The sequence below is a fragment of the Cannabis sativa genome, chromosome 5, assembly GCF_029168945.1.
Source record: "Cannabis sativa cultivar Pink pepper isolate KNU-18-1 chromosome 5, ASM2916894v1, whole genome shotgun sequence".
In the NCBI taxonomy this organism is placed as follows: Eukaryota; Viridiplantae; Streptophyta; class Magnoliopsida; order Rosales; family Cannabaceae; genus Cannabis; species Cannabis sativa.
Window position 1 is genome coordinate 75921478 of NC_083605.1, and position 18289 is coordinate 75939766.

The 18289-nt window shown below is 32.4% G+C and overlaps 2 protein-coding genes across 3 annotated transcripts; both read left to right on the forward strand.

The window, feature by feature from the left end:
• The first annotated feature begins 7975 nt into the window (after nucleotides 1-7975).
• On the forward strand, nucleotides 7976-10220 carry LOC115717109 (BTB/POZ domain-containing protein At3g05675). Of its 2 annotated transcripts, none has more exons than XM_030646053.2 (2): nucleotides 7976-8138; nucleotides 8732-10220. In XM_030646053.2, the coding sequence occupies exon 2, from the start codon at nucleotides 8794-8796 to the stop codon at nucleotides 10090-10092; it is 1299 nt and encodes a 432-aa protein (XP_030501913.2). In that variant the 5' UTR covers nucleotides 7976-8138; nucleotides 8732-8793; the 3' UTR covers nucleotides 10093-10220. The 2 variants fall into 2 exon arrangements, with proteins under 2 accessions (XP_030501913.2, XP_060971985.1); XM_061116002.1 differs by having other exon boundaries at nucleotides 7999-8138; nucleotides 8764-10220.
• An 850-nt stretch (nucleotides 10221-11070) lies between these two features.
• Nucleotides 11071-13555, forward strand: LOC115717316 (uncharacterized). Its single transcript, XM_030646284.2, has 3 exons — nucleotides 11071-11539; nucleotides 11980-12128; nucleotides 13138-13555. The coding sequence occupies exons 1-3, from the start codon at nucleotides 11363-11365 to the stop codon at nucleotides 13274-13276; spliced, it is 465 nt and encodes a 154-aa protein (XP_030502144.1). The 5' UTR covers nucleotides 11071-11362; the 3' UTR covers nucleotides 13277-13555.
• The last annotated feature ends 4734 nt before the right edge of the window (nucleotides 13556-18289 follow it).

Below are 18289 nucleotides of genomic sequence, written 5' to 3' on the forward strand. Positions count from 1 at the left end.
GACAATGCGAAAAAATTTGACTAAAAATTATTTCGGATACTAAAACAAAAAGAAATGTATCTCTATATCCATTTTAAGAGAGTGCATTAATTGTAGAATTTCCCAATATTATTAATCCTAACAACAACAAGAATAATAATAATAATAAGTCCCAAACACAAAGCTTCAAACAATCATTGTTTTTAATTATTATTATTATTTTTATTTTTTTTGGTGTATGTGATAGTGATATATAGTGATATATAGTCTGGCCCTAACTCTAAGCTAAGCTAAGCTAATCACTTTCACTGTCTTCTGTGTTGTGTGTTGTGTGTTGTGTTCTGCCCTATGTGCCTATGCACTCATCAGAGAATGTCTCACTTTTCTCCATTTTGGGTAACGTATTTTACCCTCAAATAACTCTATAAACACTTTTCATTTTTATTATTTACCATTCTTTTTTTAAAAAAATATTATTATTCTAAATGCCATATAGTTTTGATTGATATATATATATACTATGTTTTGTAATTCCACAATTATTATTTTATAAGATTATTATTGTTGTTATTGTACCTTTTGGTATTTCCAAGAACATGAGTCAATGGTTTTGGTATTTTTGTCATAAAAAAATGAGTAATGGAATGGTCATTTATTATTATTATTACTATTATTTTGGTATATTCCTTTTCTCTTGTATGATAATGATGAATATGATAGTGTAATTGTATTGATTGTTTTACACTCTATTCAAATTCTCTTAGGGTTTTTTTTTAAAAAATAAATAAATAAAATTTAAGTTATTATTTTGTATTCATTTAGATACAATATCTATCCACAAAATTTGTCAAAAAAAATAAATAATATGAATTGTATTATTAACACAATTATCACTTTTTTTAGGATTTCTTACTCAGTTAACAACTTAGGAAAAAATATTGGAGCTTTTTCATTTTTACATTTTAAAACAGTTTTTTTTTTTTTTTTTTTTTTTTTGCATTTTTACTAAATTCTACATAGAAACTCCTATTGCAACTAGCGCTGCAACCTAAATTGTAAGAAAAAATCGTATAGAAACCCCTATTGCAACTAGCGCTGCAACCACTTTAGAAACCAAAACCGTAAATTTGAAAAAAAAAAAAAGTATATAAGGTAATTCCCCAAAAATATTTATAAGTGAGTTATTTTTTTCGCGATATTGCATACACTTATATTATATACAATTTATATATTATATAATAATTATTTATGTATTTAAGTGAGATAATATTATTTTAAATTATATAATTACGATTAATTACATGTAAAAATTGTGTGTAATTTGAATGTATCTTGTGAATTATAAAGTATATTACCACTAAGCCCAACCAAAAGTGGTAAATTTCTTAATTATTTTTGTAAGTGAAATTAGAACGAAAATAGGTGAGTTTTGAGAGAAAGAGACTTGACATTCTTTATGTCATTTTCAATTTGGTTTCAATTAATTAAGAGCTTTCATTTTATTCCATTACATCATCACATACAAAGTAATAATAATATGAAAAAGAAAGAAGAAGAAGAAGAAGGACCATCTTCTTCAATAATAACTATTATAATAAGAATAAGATGAACGTAAAAATAATATATTTAAAATTACAATTGAAATATTATATAGTAAAATTAAATGTTAGTTTCTATAATGGTCATAGGCATAATTTAGTGGTTTCGTACTTCTCTTCACAAAGAAAATATCCTAATTTCGAAAAAATCAGTTTCCACATAATTAATTTAATAATTATTATAAAAATATTGTTAATTTTTTACAACCCTATCGTGTAAAATATTGTTATTAGTCATTAATAGTATCATACACCACTATAAGATAAGACTAATTTATATATAAGTACACCAATAACAATATGGCATCTCACATTGGTGTTAGACACAATAAACACCTTCTAGCATTTATATCTTAAGATTCTAAAACGTTCGTAAGTAAAAATACCTTCTATTAGGGTTCTAGAACTTCCTTAGGTAAAAATATATTTTGAGGTTTTGAAATTTTCGGTTGCAGATAAAAACCTACTTATAACTCTCAGTTTTGAACCAATCACAAGGTAATACGTCGATAATTAACTTAACACTTAATGACCAAACACTTACAAAAATTCCAAATTCTTAACAAAATATATTTTACTACAACCGATAATTATATTTAAGTATAGTTACATTGCAAATTACTCAAATCTTAAGAGCACCTCTAATAGTTAAATTTTAGAAAATATTTTCTTATGTAGATTGTTTATTTGGTAAAATACAAAGATATTATACCATACGTTAGGGTTTTAGAACTTCCACAAGTAAAAATACCTTTTGTTAGTTAGGGTTCTATAACTTTCAATTTCAGATAAATACTTAATTATAACTTCTGAATCTAGCCCAATCACAAAATGACATATCGATACTCACCTAACACTTAGCCCAATCACAAAAATTGTAAATTCTTAAGTTATACTTACTTTAATAGAATTGTTAAAAGGTATTAGTGGTGTCTAGCACTTTCTTTGGTGTAATTATATATCAGGTCATATATAATTTAAAAAATATATCTTTTAAGTAATATTGTTAACTAATTTTAAAGTGTCACCTATAAAAAAATATTAGGTACTAGTGGTGCCGCATGATAACGATCTTAATTTAATTACTAGTAAGTATTGAGAAGAAGTGAGTAGAATGAATAGAGTGACAGGTGTCAGTTGGTGAGTGAGATAGATGGGGGGAAATCGGAGGGCCATGATTGAGTGAGGAGTAGAGGATGATTGCCGGTCCTTGAGGGAGCAAAGAAGGCGGAGTTGTTCAGCTTTTCTTTTTAATTTTCTTTGGAATTAATGAACAGACTCAGTCTCTGGTCGGAAAAGGGAATATGGTTATGGGGGCTCTCTATTCTGTGCTGGGCTCCATTATAACCCCTTACTGTGGTCCCTCTTTTTCTGCCACGTCATCACTAATGCTGGCTTCTATGATGACCGTGTCAGGTAGGGATGATGACATCATACGTAATCACTCTCTCTCTTTAATAAAAAAAGTAACTAAAGGGGTGTCTAGTTTTGTCCTTTTCATTCTTAATGCTTTACACGTGTCTCTTCTCTTTTGTCGGCTGCTTTTGCACGTGTGAACTCCATCTTATAACATCAAACCAATTGGGCTTCTTAAACGGCCCACTTTGGATTAGGGCTTTCTAACCTATTTACAAAAATATGTGGAGAAAAAAACAGGGATAATTTCACAAATGCACAAAAATAATAAAAAGACGGTTTCACGAAATTTTAAACATTTCTACGATTTTTTTGATTTTATTTACATAAAATACGGTCTTTTATGTTGAAATTTTGTTCATTTGTTGTTAATATTTTGTTATCTGTATGTTATTTTTTTGATGTTATTTTCATGTTACTTTTAGGTTGTTTTATTGTTGATTTTATATTGTTTTCGTATTATTTTTTAGAAAACCGTAAATATGTAAAAAAAACATTCTTTGAACGTAAAAATGTAAATATTTTACAAAAAATGGTACCTTATATAATTATTCCAAAAAAATATTTAATATATATAGCGTTCAAATTCAATTTCACTATATATATTTTTTTAAAAAAAAAAACGTTTAAAATATGAGATAAATTTCCATAATAAAAAAAAATATTATAAAAAAACTTAAAAACTCGTATAAACTTTACTTTTATATAATCAAATCTAATTTTTGATGAATAAATTAGTTTCTTAATAAAAATATCAGTTTCTATGAATGATCTTTGGTGAGTAATTTATTTGAAGATTAAATATGAATTTTGAAAATTAAATATACATATACATGACATAGAAAATATCATAAAATAGCTTAAAAACAAAAAGATGCTATAAAAATGACTAAACTTAAAGCTGTCCTATTTAAGTAAAAAGAAAATTAAAACCTATTTTGAGTGTAAATTCTTAGGCTGTTTGTATAAATACTTGTTTTATATTAAAATAAATTGATAAATAATTGGATAAATAACATAGCAATGTAATTTATTTTAATAAAATTTCGAATAACAATTTGTATCAATTTTTTTATTTGGTTTTTTTAAATATATGTATATGTATATTTTTTTTTGTAATTATTGAGAAGTTTTGTAAATATTCTTTTATAATTCTCTCTCTATCTTAATAATGGTATTGAAGTGTAAAATTGTTGGAATGTATTGCATGGTACAAATATACAAACAATATAATGTATAATCTTTGTGGGCCTAAAATACAAACATTAGGCCCAAACAGAACAAGTCGGTATGGACCAATCTTGTAAGGGATAAGTTAAGAATTATATACATTAATTAAATATATGTGTAAAATAATTTTAATTAATAAATACCTTTTATAATCATAGTATTAAATATAATCTTATATAACTTATTAAAATTATAGTCCCTACCAACATAATAACAACATGATTTATAAAAATTGGATATAAATTAAAAAATAAAAAATAATTAAAATTAAAAATAAAAATAAAAAATAAATATACAATATAATTTCCTTATATATTCCCCCATGTTAGACATGTACATATCAGTGTGATCATACCTATAAGCCAAACGTTCTTTACAATACAAAATAATAAAGTTTTGGTTGGCAAAAGTTAATATAATTTAGATTAATTTACGTTATAAATATTTAAATTTTAATTTATAAAAATAACCGCAAATTACCTAATAAATTACTATTATTATTAACCAATATTCACTTGTTTGAGACTTTTTCATAGGGAATTTTACAAAAATACTGCTTTTTGACCAAAACTTTACATTTTTACTGGGACACGGCAAAAACAACTTTTGTACTGCCCAAGCCCAATTTCATTACTTTTGTACTGCCCAAGCCCAACATCATTACTTTTGTACTGCCCAAGCCCAACATCATTTCATTTCATTTATACTGATATATTATATATAGTTTTATTTTATTTTTGTGGTCTAACTTCTTATTAAAAGATAGGAACACATCACTGAAAGCAACAACATGCACTTCATTATATATATACACTAACATATATATTACTTGAATTTTTACAAAATAATGATTTATTAATTTCCCAGATTTTTTTTTTCATTGCATATTACATATTTATACTGTCCTCCCCTTTTTTTTTTCTTTTATACTGTCAACAACAAAACAAAAGTATGAGGCCTCCATCTTTGACAATCACAGACATAACCACCACAACAACACCAGGACACCGGAAAATAACCATTAATTCCGACAAGAATAAACAAAAGCAGTAAAATCGACGTCAATAAATAATCATGGCAAAACAACAGTAAAACAACACTAAAACAATCAAACAAAACAAAAGAAAAAAATGATTAAAAAAAAACAAACAATCTGCTGCACAACCTCCACACCAGATGCAAAATCAACTATATTTGCAAGTCTATACCTAGAAAATTATAAAAAAAAAACTACTAAAACAACACTGAAACAACACAAAAACAAATGAAGCAAAATATAACTACTTAGAAAAAGATAAAAGAAACACACACCTCAAAACTCTCTTGTGAGTGAGCTCGTCAAATATATTGATCATGAAAAACAACAGTAAAACAATACTAAAACAATACTAAAACAACACAAAAACAAATGAAGCAAAAATAACTACTTAGAAAAATATAAAAGAAACACACACCTCCATCTTCCACACTCACAGACATAACCATCACAACAACACGAGAACACCCAGAAAATACCTATTAATTCAAATAAATAAATCATGAAAAACAACAGTAAAACAATACTAAAACAATACTAAAACAAAAAAAACAATAAAAAAAAATGATCAAAAATTAACTATGTTGTGCACATCCTCAATACTAAATGCACTATATTTGCAAGAAAAGTTCTAGAAAATTAGAACAAAAAAAAACCACACTAAATCTTATATTTTAAAAAAAAACATAACTAAGAACTTCAAAAAATTAAAAAAAAAAGAAGAAGAAAAGAAAAGAAGATGAAGAAGAAGAACTAAGAACTATCACCTTCATGGTCTTCCTTCCCCTCATCATCTCAGCCATAAAAACATAGCTTTTATTTGGGTAATATTATAGATTTGGGAAAAAAAAAAAGAAAAAGAAGAAGAAGAAGAAGGTGAATAGTAGATAGATTAGTAAACACATAAGAAGAGAGAATAACCACAAAAAATTTGACCCAAAGACAATAACTGGATGTGTTTTTTTTTTTAAAAAAAAAAGAAGAAGAAGAAGAAGAAGAACATAAGAAGAAGAAGATGAATAATTAAATGGGATAGTAGGTATAAAAACGTGGTGTGAAAGAGAGTAATTGTATTGATATAATGATTAAATTGAATTAAAAGAAAAGAAAAAAAAAAAAAAAAAGCTGCCACAAATGTGACAATTCCCATCACATCATTTTTTTTATTGATATAATGATTAAATTGAATTAAAAGAAAAGAAAGAAAAAAAAAAAGCTGCCACAAATGTGACAATTCCCATCACATCATTTTTTTTATCACTTAAAATAAAAAAAAAAAAAAAAAAAAAAGCTAAAGTTTTAAAGGCAGTAAACTGCCAAAATAAAAAAAAAAAGACAGTATAAATGTTGCAATTTCCGTGCAACAGTAAAAATGTAATAAATGGGGAAAAAATAGTAGTGGGTGTAAATTTCCCTTTTCATATGTACACGAAATATGTTTCTGGGCCTAATATCAGCTTGATCTATTTGGGCCTAATACCGAGCTAATATATCCAGCAAATATATAGGCAATAACTTAAGAAACACATTTTTTTTTTTTTTAGGAATAATTATGTAAAGCACCATTTTTTTTTGTAAAATATTTACATTTTTACGTTTCAAGAATATTTTTTCACATTTTTACAGTTTTCTAAAAAATAACGCAAAAACAACATAAAATCAACAAGAAAACAATATAAAAATAACAAAAAAAAAATAAATAATAACATACATACATATAACAAAAAATTAACAACAAATAAACAAAATTTCAACATAAAAATACTGTATTTTATGTAAATAAAATCAAAAAAATCGTAAAAATGTTTAAAATTCCGTAAAACCATATTTTTATTATTTTTGTGCATTTGTGAAATTAACCATTTTTTTAAAAATAAGAATAAAGATAATTAGAGTTCATGATGATTACATACTTTTTAATTATATCAGAGAATATTTAGCAAACATTCATTTAGCCACATTATAATATAAGCTACAAAATTACATAACTAAGAAATCTTTACAAAATTACATCTTAACAAAAGTTATAAAATAGAAATACTCCTACTGATATAATTATCAATATCACATCTTGATAAAATTCCTCTAAGAACATTGACAGTTACTTCTAATCACTTTCAATTATCACAAAATTATAGTCCAAAACTATTGAAGTCTCTAATCTAATATAAATTTTGAAATAAAAAAATTTAAAAAATAAAAAATATTATAAATTATGAAATAATAATATTAAGTGTACTAATATAAACGTGCCACATGTACAAGAGTAGACCCGACCTTAGGCATAGGCAGGCTAAGCCTGTGCCTAGGGCCCACCTAGCTCAGGGCCCAAAAAAAAACTTCTCTTTTTAAAATTACACATTTTTTTTATTAATTTTAAAAAATACCACATTTTTTAATAAGGGCCCAAAAATAATTTTTTTCTTATGACTTATTAAATTTCAGGGTCAGTCGTCAATTATAAAAAATAGATGACACTTTAAATTTGTTAATAATTTAATAGTTTAGAAAGTCTTATCACTAAAAATTTAACTTAGAGGATTAATTACAAACAAAGTAATAATTGAAGTAGTTTAGCAGAAAAAAAAACTTTCTCTAAACATATTTTAATTCTTTCAAAATACTAAAAAAAAGTATTTATAATAGTCTTTTTATAATATAGATTCTCCAAATAAGAAAATAAAAAAAAGGGAAAAATGAGAAGGGTATTTATGTCATTTCATTTCATACATAGGTCCTTTCTTTGTTTCTCCTCTTGGATTTGCTATCTCTGATTTCTGAACACAAAGCTCACTTCCAAACATCATTAACCTAAAAACAGCAACTTTGCAGGTTTCACTTAAATCAAAATCTAAATGGTCAAACCTCAAAATCTCAAGGTCAGTTGCTTCTCTTAACAACCCTTGATTTTTTCCCTCTTTTTTTTTTTAATGGGATATTACCCAAATGAATGAATCTAAATCAGTGATTTTGTTTGTTGTTGTGATAATTAGATTGTTCATTTGTGTTGTTTATTCATTTTTAGTATTCTGTTCTTTGTTAATTACTATTCACAATCAAGATTTTTGTATACCCTTTTTATAAGTTGGTGATTGGATTGCTCATTCTGAATGTTTTGTTATGAAGGTGAGTTTGAATGATCATGATTTATAGATACCCTTTTGAAAGTTAGTTAATTGTTCTGAGATTTAGATTTGTTCATATATATTCCCATTATGAATGGTTTGTGATGAACTTGGCTTGTTTAATTGTTTAAATTATTGTTGGGTTTGTATGAATAAAAACAATTTTATCATTTCTAAATTCCCTTTTCAAAGTTGGTAATTGTTCTGAGATTTAGATTGTTCATATTGTGTTTGTATAAATGCTTAGTTGAAGTTGGAGTTGATAGATGGTGTTATTGAATCAATCCATAAACATTTTTATGAACTTTTGTTTGATTTGTTTTCGATTTTTCGTCTTTGTGTAACAGTTTTTCGGGTTTTGCTTTACATTTCTGTGAAGCATGAACAGTTTTTGTGAGGCTGTTTACACATGGAAAATGCTTCAATTATAGCTAAGCCTTGTAAACTTGGGGAACTAGGAAGAAAAAATGATACAATTATATGTTTGAAGAACAAAGAAGCAAAACCAGAATGGTTCTATTCTCATTCTTCTATTCTTGCAAATAGAAGTAAATACTTTGCTCATCAGTTATCTCTTCCAAACACTGGTAATCTTATTGAACTTCAATGCTCTGAATTCAACTATGATCACCATATCAAACTTTTGAAGTTGTTATATCTCCCATCACATTTGATTTTGGATTCGTTGAACTCGGTTGCATCAGCTGTTGGTGTTCTTGAATTAGCTGTTTCTTTTCAATGTGAAGAGATTATACAGTGTTGCATTCAGTACTTGGAGGCAGTTCCTTGGGAAGACAAAGAAGAAGAGCAGATTTTAAAATCGGTTTCAAAGTTGGGGCCAGTAGCTATGCCTATATTAGCAAGGATTGAGCCTGTGGATTTTACTGCTACAAAAAATGTTTTCGTGTCAGCTGTTCGGTTTGCCATGTCTATTAATCAACCTTGTCCTCCTTTCGGTGATGAGCTTAAAACCTCTGCTCAAGAACAAGTTGAGTACATGCTCGGTGAAGATGAGGAATTACCATTGGTTACTGCAGATGATGAAGTGAGATCAGTTGTAATAGAGGGTCTTTCGAAGTTATGTAAATCGTTTGAAGATGAATTGAGTTCCTTGATTTCGGATCCTAATCTTGTATTTGAAACAGCAGAGGAAAAATTGTTGCATTCTTTATCTGATCTTGAATGGATGTGCAACATACTTCCTAAGATGGATTTAATGAAAGATTTTGTTTCGAATTGGACTGAAATCTCTGCTAATGTGTTAGGCGTTGTTGAAGATCAGAAACTTGATTTTCTTATGTGGGGTTTGAAAATTAAGCTCATAGAAATTACTGCTAAAGTTTTGGATGCAGTTGGTTATGGGAATGTGATTCTTCCTTCGCCATACCGAGCCATGTTACTAAACACATGGCTCCCTTATATAAGGAAAATCAAACCTATTTTGGATTCGAAAGGGAATGAAGAGACTGGTTTTCCTTACAAGATGGACGACGAATTATGTCAAAGCATTGAAGGCGCGATTGTTTCATTGGTACTGTCACTACCGTCGAATGATCAAGCTGATATTTTTGCAGATTGGATGAAAGCTGATCAAATTCGGTATCCCGATTTGAGTGAAGCTTTTGAGGTTTGGTGTTTCAGAACCAAATCTGCAAAAAGAAGATTGGAGGGTCTAAACAAAGTTGATAATGCTACAATAAGCCTTTGAACTCTCAATAAAAGTTCCATTTTTTTATTATTATTGTTTTCCTATGAAGATTATAACTTTGGCTGCAAATGTATAATTTCTTGTTAACAATGATTGTAGTATATGACTAATTTGATTAGACCTTCAAAGTTGGTATCACTTTGTTATTTTCTTCACTATAATAATATTCAACCCATCTAACCATTTGAATAGTAGAATTCAAAAATCAAGCAATTTTGGTATGAAATGATGTTTTGTATTTTCAAACTAGCTCCTTATTTAAATTCATAACATGTTATAATGATTGGTACACATATTGTAGTACAAAATTTGTCAATAAATCACTCTTTTATATATTGAGATCTCTGACTCGATAACAATCTATATAACTCGAAACTCTAGTGGTTTTCTGCGAGTTTTTCGACGAAAAAAAGATGCTCTTTTAGTGTTATTTTGAAAGAAAAAAGTATCAAACCTCTTCATAATAAGAAAAGATGAATACCGTAAATTTTGTCTATTATAATACAAAATAGTTGAACGACTTTTACTAAGATGTCAAAACAAAATAAAGTAAAAGTAATAAAAGGATAACAATTTAGAGTTAAATTTATTGATTTTCCAAAATGAGTAGTAGAAACCACATTACTTTTTGTTAAATTGGAGAATCATCAACTTACTACACAAGAGTGGATCAAAACACACATGTCACTCTTTTTTCACTTTTTTCTTTCATCCAAAAAAAAAATACCAAATTATTTATCAATTGAACACCTAGTAACGACAAGTCGTTTTTGTCAATAAAAGAAGTAAACGACAAGTCATTTTGTTAATTAAAGAAACAAACGACAAGTCATTTTATGAAAGAATAAAAACGACAAGTAATTTCCGTAAATAAAAGAAATAAACGACAAGTCGTTTTACGAATAGAAAAAGTAGAAAACGACAAGCCGTATTTCAGGAGGGTCAAAAGGCCAACAGTCAAAGACCAAAAGCTTATAGATATTTTGGGGATTAGATCAAGAACCGTCGATTTCCATCATCATCATCATCACCACCGTCACAACAACTCCTCTCTTCTCTTCTCTCCCAGAATCTCAAAACTCTCTCTCTCTCTGTGGTACCCAAAACCATTAACAATAAAAACCCCATTCGCCATAACCAAATCCTTCTCTCTCTTTCTCTCTGTGTAACCCATCATCGTATCTGAATCGATTTCTGATTTTTCTATTTTTTGTTTGGTCTGGTTTGGTTTGGTTTTGAATTGAATCGATAAAGGAAGAAGAAGAAGACGATGTACGTACAGGCAGTGCCACCCACGGATCTGAATCGGAACACGGAGTGGTTCACGTACCCTGGGGTTTGGACCACTTACATTCTAATCCTTTTCTTCTCATGGCTCACCGTTCTATCTATTTTCGGTTGCTCCTCCGGCATGGCCTGGACCATCGTCCACCTCGCCCATTTCCTCGTATGCCCATCTTCTCAAATTTTTGTTTTTATTGATTGTTTTGATTTTTCAAGATTCAATTTTTAATAATTTGTCTAGGTTTTTGACTTTCTATTGTTGGGCAAGTTTAAATCGAGTTTATTAGGATTAATATCATGTTTGAAGCATTAAGTGATTTGGGCTTAATAATTTGGCTTAGTTAACATTTTTGGATCCCAATAAAATTGCTGCACATATTCAAAGCCTATAGGTCAATAATAGATATTGTTTAATTTTATGTCTTTTGATGATTTTTGATATAGAAAATTAAACATTTCAATTGGGTATATTGATACCTTAATGTAATTGATGCATTTCCTATATTAATAACAGTCTGTCGTTTCTGGGTTTTGGGCTATTCTCTTGCTTATAGTGGTAGTTATGTTGGTTGGTGTGGTTGATGATCTTTTGTTTTGTTTCAGGTTACCTACCACTTCTTTCATTGGAAAAAGGGGACCCCATTTGCTGATGATCAAGGTATTTACAATGGATTGACTTGGTGGGAACAGATTGACAGTGGCAAACAACTCACACGAAACAGAAAGTTTCTAACTGTTGTTCCTGTTGTGCTGTAAGTACTGATCATTTCAGGCTTTTCACCCTTTTTGTTGTGCAATCATATTTGAATTTCAGGATGGTATTATCTCCATTTTATGAACATAAGAACTTTTTTCGTCTTGCATCTCTGTGAGTTTTTCAGATTTAGGTTGGTTACTTTCAAGTTCTAGTAATTTCATTTTGTAGAACTTTAGGCACAGACAAAACCTGCCTAGTGAAATTTAATGACTTAGCTTGGTGTGAGATTTGTCCCAAAATAAGGCTGCTCTAAGTATAATTCGGTTTTTAGGAGGGTGGGCTTTGAGATTGTTGAATCTTATGAACCTTGAGTCATTTCCCTTAGAAAGAGCGAAAACACACCCTTTGTATGATGTACTGCAACAAAAGAGACTTCATGGACATGGTGGTATCACTGTGAGGTGCCATGTCTGTTAAGTTCATACTTCCACCGATAGGTTTTTACCGTTGATTTCTTTACAATTTTTAGTTGGGGGGGTTGCAGGTGAAGAGCATAACATTATGAGTTAGTTAATGCAGATGCAACTCGGCACTATGAATGGATTGTGATAGATACCTTAATGTTGTGTTTTGTGATTGCTCACTGTGTTTCATTTTGTCACGTAAATGAAAAAAGCAAATTGTTTTTTTTTTTTGTATGATCAGGGTTATGTTTTCTGTTGATAATGAAATCGAAATCTTGCTTATGCAAATGCGATGCTTACTTTCCAATTGAAATTCAAGAAAAAGGGTCTTGTGTAGGGCTCTTAGGAATTATAATTTATGACACAAGTGGTTGAGGAGCCATTCGAATAACAAAGTGGTCTGTCGTGTGAGTCCTTGTCGCTTAATACCATGGGGTTAGGCGAGAGAACCTAGCTTTGGAGGGAAATCATGTTGATTCATTAGGACTTTGTATTCTTATATGATGCATAATGAAATTCTATGAACATGTGAAACAATGAATAAACCGAACAAAAGACTGATATTTCTCATGCTGTTTCGCTTTGGCTTTGGCTACACAGGTACTTGATAGCCTCTCACACGACAGATTACGAACACCCTATGCTGTTCTTCAATACACTGGCGGTTTTCGTGTTGGTGGTGGCCAAGTTCCCAAACATGCACAAAGTTAGAATATTCGGTATCAATGCTGATCATTAAGATTTGAGTTACTACTACTTCTAAACAGAATTACATCTTGGATTCACTCTGGTTTCAAATCATTTTGACCTTTCCAATTTTTTTTGTTAAAAACTTGGAAAAGGAGTATATTATGTCTAATGAAAATGAGCTCTTCTTCTTCTTTGTTTTTTTAAAGCATTAGTTGTAAGTTACAGATAACTTGAGGAGAAAAATGTTTTTCAATGCATTTTGTGGTTATACGAGCTGAGATAATCTCCAAGAATTTTACTCCTCAATTAAATTGATAATCATTTTTTATTTTATATGTCCACACTTATTATTATATATATACTTGTAAAAAATAAAAAGAGTAAATAAAATCATTTTTAATGCTGGTTTATAAGAAGCATGTATTTTTTTTTTTTTTTGCTTCAAATTTTAAATTCATCAATAATTATTAAAGGGGCATGTGATATAAGGTGTTCAAAATAATTTGATTTATTAAAATAATAAAATGGAGAATATAAATTGTCTGTAAACTTTGTTAATTGGATTATTATTTGGCTAAATAAAAGAATATAATGAGTTGAAAAGATTATATTATACTAAACAATTCCTAATTTATATCTTAAAATGCACATTATAACAGATTTGAACAGAATAGATGATTCTTGAATATGTCGTCTTGCTTAATTTTTTTTTGCTAAAAAGGAAACTTCATTAAACCAGAAAAGAAACTGATGCTTACAAAGGGAAGCAACTCCCTAGAGCCAAACTAGTTTGACAGGATAGAGGTGAATACAAGGGGATTCACCTCCCATAAACTAACAAAACCAACTCTCGAATTATTTAAACCCCACTTAGCGAGGGCGTGGGCACCCCTAATAGAAGTTCTCGAAATCCAATGAAGATCAAACTCAGTCCCCTCAATTGCTTGCAGAAACTTTGAGAAAGAAGAGGCCATGGACCAGTTAGGCACCACCTTTGCTTTGACTGCCTTGGTTAATGCTTGGCAATCGGAGAGAATGACTCCCTTGTTGAGACCCAACAGATGAGCAACCTCAATCCCCTTCAGAGCCGCCAAGAGTTCCCCATGAATCACACTAACAGTCTTGCACTTGTTCACATACATCGCTATCACTTGTTTAAATTGATCCTTGACCACCACTCCCATAGCCACCGATTCCCTACCAAAAGCAGCATCCACTTCAACAAGGAAACCATCCGAAGGATCATGAGAAAAACTAGGACATTGGATGGGAGAACTATCTTCCCGAGAAACCAAAGCCATCTTCCAGAAAGAGTCAAAATCCCTGTTCAAAAGCTTAGACATCATCTCCACCTGCATTGAACCACCATTATGAAAAGCTTGATTTCGGAAGAACCAAACTTTATAAAATAGCACCGCAGCATACACTCTAAACTCAGCAACCATCCGAGGCTCGAAATCATTGGTGAAAGGGGCATTGAAGATCCAGTTGAGCACTTTCCTCCCATCACTTAGATCGAAAGCGTCAATTCTAATGCCCCACTTAGAGAGGAACCAGAGTTTCTTGACTACGTCGCAAGCACCAAAAAGATGGGCAGTAGAATTAGCATCAGGGACATTGCAAAGGCAACAAGGACCCCAATCATTACCAAAGATGGTCGACAGTCTAGAACCAGTAGGCAGAGCATCTCTGTAGAGCTTCCAAAGGAAGAGTTTAACTCTCGGGTGAAAGCTACTTTCCCATAATTGCTTATAGATAATGTCGTCAGAGGAGAACGACTTGCTGTTGAGAGCCCAGTAAGCAGATTTCACAGAGAAATTACCGCTCGGAGAAGCGGTCCAAACAAGAGAATCTTGTGAGGCAAGATCCAAGGGGTTAGTCAATTGGATATTTGCCATAGTCTGAGGAGAGAAAGCCAAAGACAGAGCCTCCAAACTCCACTCCCCACTGTCATAATCAACCAAATCAGAGATAGCCAAGTGCTTCCTTTCCAAAGGATTTAAATCCCGTTTTCCAATCCTCAAACAATCGTATATCACCCAATCACAAACCCACAGATCTCTATTAGAATTAAAACTAACCCTCCAAGCGGCATGATCCTCAATAAGGTATTTAACGTCCCAAATTCCCTTAGCCACAAGGGAGGAATTTCGTTTCTTATCAGCTGCAAGAAAGGAAGTCGAGGGGAAATATTTCCCTTTAAGCACCTGAATCCACAAAGCATCACTCTCCTTAGCAAGCAACCACGCCAATTTAGCCAAGAGACAAATATTGTTGTGACTAGATTTCCTGAAACCAAGACCCCCACAAGACTTGGGTTTGCATATGTTGTCCCACGTGACCAGAGACAAGTATCGACCCCTACCAGTATCCCCAGTCCACCAAAAACGTCTATAGAGACTATCAAGCTCAGCATGAATGGCCGCAGGGAGCTTAAAAACCGCCATAGAATACAGCGGAACCGTCTGAAGAACATTTTGGATGAGGACCGATCGAGCCGATTGCGACAAGAGCTTAGCTTTCCATCCTTCAAGCCGATTAGCAACCTTGTCCACCACATATTTGAACTTGCTCACACTATTGCCATGAATGAAAAGGGGATTACCCAAAAACTGCTCATCTCCATTCATCATTTTGAACCCGAAAGAATTAACAATCTCTGAACGAAGGAGATGACAACAGTTATCAGAGAAAGTGATCTTAGTCTTTTCGAGATTTAAACGCTGGCCTGACCAAGAGCAATATTTATCCACACAATCCCATAAACAAGTCAGAGATTGAAGGTCTGCCTTAGCGAACAAAAGGGTGTCGTCTGCGTACATCAAGTGGGAGATAACCGGCCCATGGCGAGAAACTTTTACCCCTTCCAGGTTCCCAGACGCTTCCTTGGCCAGTAACAACCTAGAAAGCACTTCCGAACACAAGATGAATAAATAGGGGGACAAAGGATCGCCCTGTCGGATCCCTCTTTTAGGAGTGAAAGTTTTAGTAAGACCACCATTGAGCAGAACTTGAAACTTAACCGAACGGATGCACCACATGATCATGTTCACAAATCTAGCATCAAACCCGTTTGCAAGAAGGACGGCTTCAATGAAACTCCACTCCAGGCGATCATAAGCTTTGGACATATCGCACTTTATCCCAACATAAGCAGCCTTACCCTTCAAAAGGCGAAAATAGTTAATTACTTCATGAGCAATTATGGAATTTTCAGCAATCCATCTCCCTTTCACAAAGGCAGATTGATTTGGAGAGATCAAGTTCTGCAACACATTACGGATCCTATTCGACAACAGCTTCGAAATAATTTTATAGGAAGTATTACACAGACTAATAGGCCGGTAATCGTCAAAGGTGGATGCATTAGAGCGCTTCGGAATCATGACAATAAAGGTGCGGTTTAGCTCAGCCACAAACCTCCCTGTGCGAAAGAATTCCTGCGCAGTATTCACCACATCACCACCGACAATATCCCAGAAAGATTTGTAGAATTTACCTGGAAAACCGTCGGGGCCCGGGGATTTAAGAGGAGGTATCTCCCAAACAACTCTCCTGATCTCCTCATAAGAAGGGATCGCCATAAGACTCTGATTCTCCGCTTCACTCACCAAGGCCGGGACCAACGAGTATAAGTCATCAGGAATAGAAGGGAGGGAAGATTCAAAAACCTGCTCGAACTTTCCACGGATATGCTCCTCAATCACTCTTCTATCATCCAGGCAAACCCCTTGATCATTTCTCATAAACCAGATGAAGTTGCGTTTTCGCCTTATGACCATGGAGGCATGAAAGAATTTAGAGTTTCTATCCCCTTCCTTAAGCCATAATTCTTTAGATTGTTGGCGCCAAATTGAATTCTGTCTAGTTTCGATCTCCTCCATCTCGAGCATAATAGCTTCTTCCAAAGAAGCATTCTCCTGGGACGGATTTTTCTTTTGAACCTCCCGTAGGACCTTTTCCAACATGTTCAATTTCACCTTACAGAAACCAAAATATTCCACATTCCACTGCTTTAAAGCATTCGCAGTTGAGGTCAATTTTTTTGACAAAATGAAACTATGATAACCATTAACCGCCACAGCCCAAGCCTCCCGCACCACCTTCTCGCATGTCTCATCACGAGACCAAGCATCATAGTATCGGAAAGGCACCCGAATATTATCTCTGTCTCGAATCGTGTCAAGGACAATAGCTGAATGATCCGAATGTCTAGTCGCAAGCGTTTTAATTCCCGCCTTCTTGAAATGAATGACCCACTCAGTCGACCCCAAGGCACGATCAAGTCTTTCTCTAATGAGAGTTTGCCACTTTTGACCATTAGACCAGGTAAAGAAGGCCCCTGCACCTTCAATATCGACAGCTCCAGTTTCAAAAATGAAATTACGTAGGCCCCTGCCTTCCCGTTCCGTAACAGGGAGACCCCCAGCTTTCTCTTCTTGAGACAGAACCGCATTTAGATCTCCAATGAGCACCCAAGGAGATATCTCGCCCCCAAACTCATTTGCCATCTTATCCCAGAACTCATCCCGAAGCTCTCGTTGAGGAGGAGCATAAACAAAAGCCCCTATCCAGAAAGGTAAGTTTACCTCGCCCCCGACCTGAACAACAATCTTATTGCCATCCATGTTTCTCAATTGAATATCCCATCCTCTTCTCCACATCAAGGCAATCCCTCCAGCCGATCCAACAGCCGAATAGGCCAAAACTCCAAAAAACCCCAGCCTGCGACTTAAGTTCTGCATCTCAATGCTCGATTTTTTCGTTTCCATGAGGAAAACTAAATCAGGATTCTCGCTACGAATCAAGCTACGAAGCGAGTCCAAAGCCCGAGGCTTTCCAAGCCCCCGGCAGTTCCAAGAAAGAACTAACATTGGGGGTTGGGGGGCATGATAAGGCCCGCCTCCTCGGCCACAGTAAAATCCGAAACCTCCTCATTAGAGACAATCAACTTTTCCAATCCCTGGCCCTCGCCATTATCTTGAACGGAGACATCATTCTCCTCCTCCAGTCGACATGGTTTTTTCCCCAAGGACAATGAAGCAAACCCAGTAAAAGCATG

Excerpts from the sequence above, each read along its gene's own strand:
- LOC115717109 (XM_030646053.2), top strand. The coding sequence starts at position 8,794 with ATGGAAAATGCTTCAATTATAGCTAAGCCTTGTAAACTTGGGGAACTA.
- LOC115717316 (XM_030646284.2), top strand. The coding sequence starts at position 11,363 with ATGTACGTACAGGCAGTGCCACCCACGGATCTGAATCGGAACACGGAG. Across the intron at positions 11,540-11,979 it reads TCCACCTCGCCCATTTCCTC|GTTACCTACCACTTCTTTCA; the intron begins GTATGCCCATCT and ends GTTTTGTTTCAG. Across the intron at positions 12,129-13,137 it reads ACTGTTGTTCCTGTTGTGCT|GTACTTGATAGCCTCTCACA; the intron begins GTAAGTACTGAT and ends TTGGCTACACAG.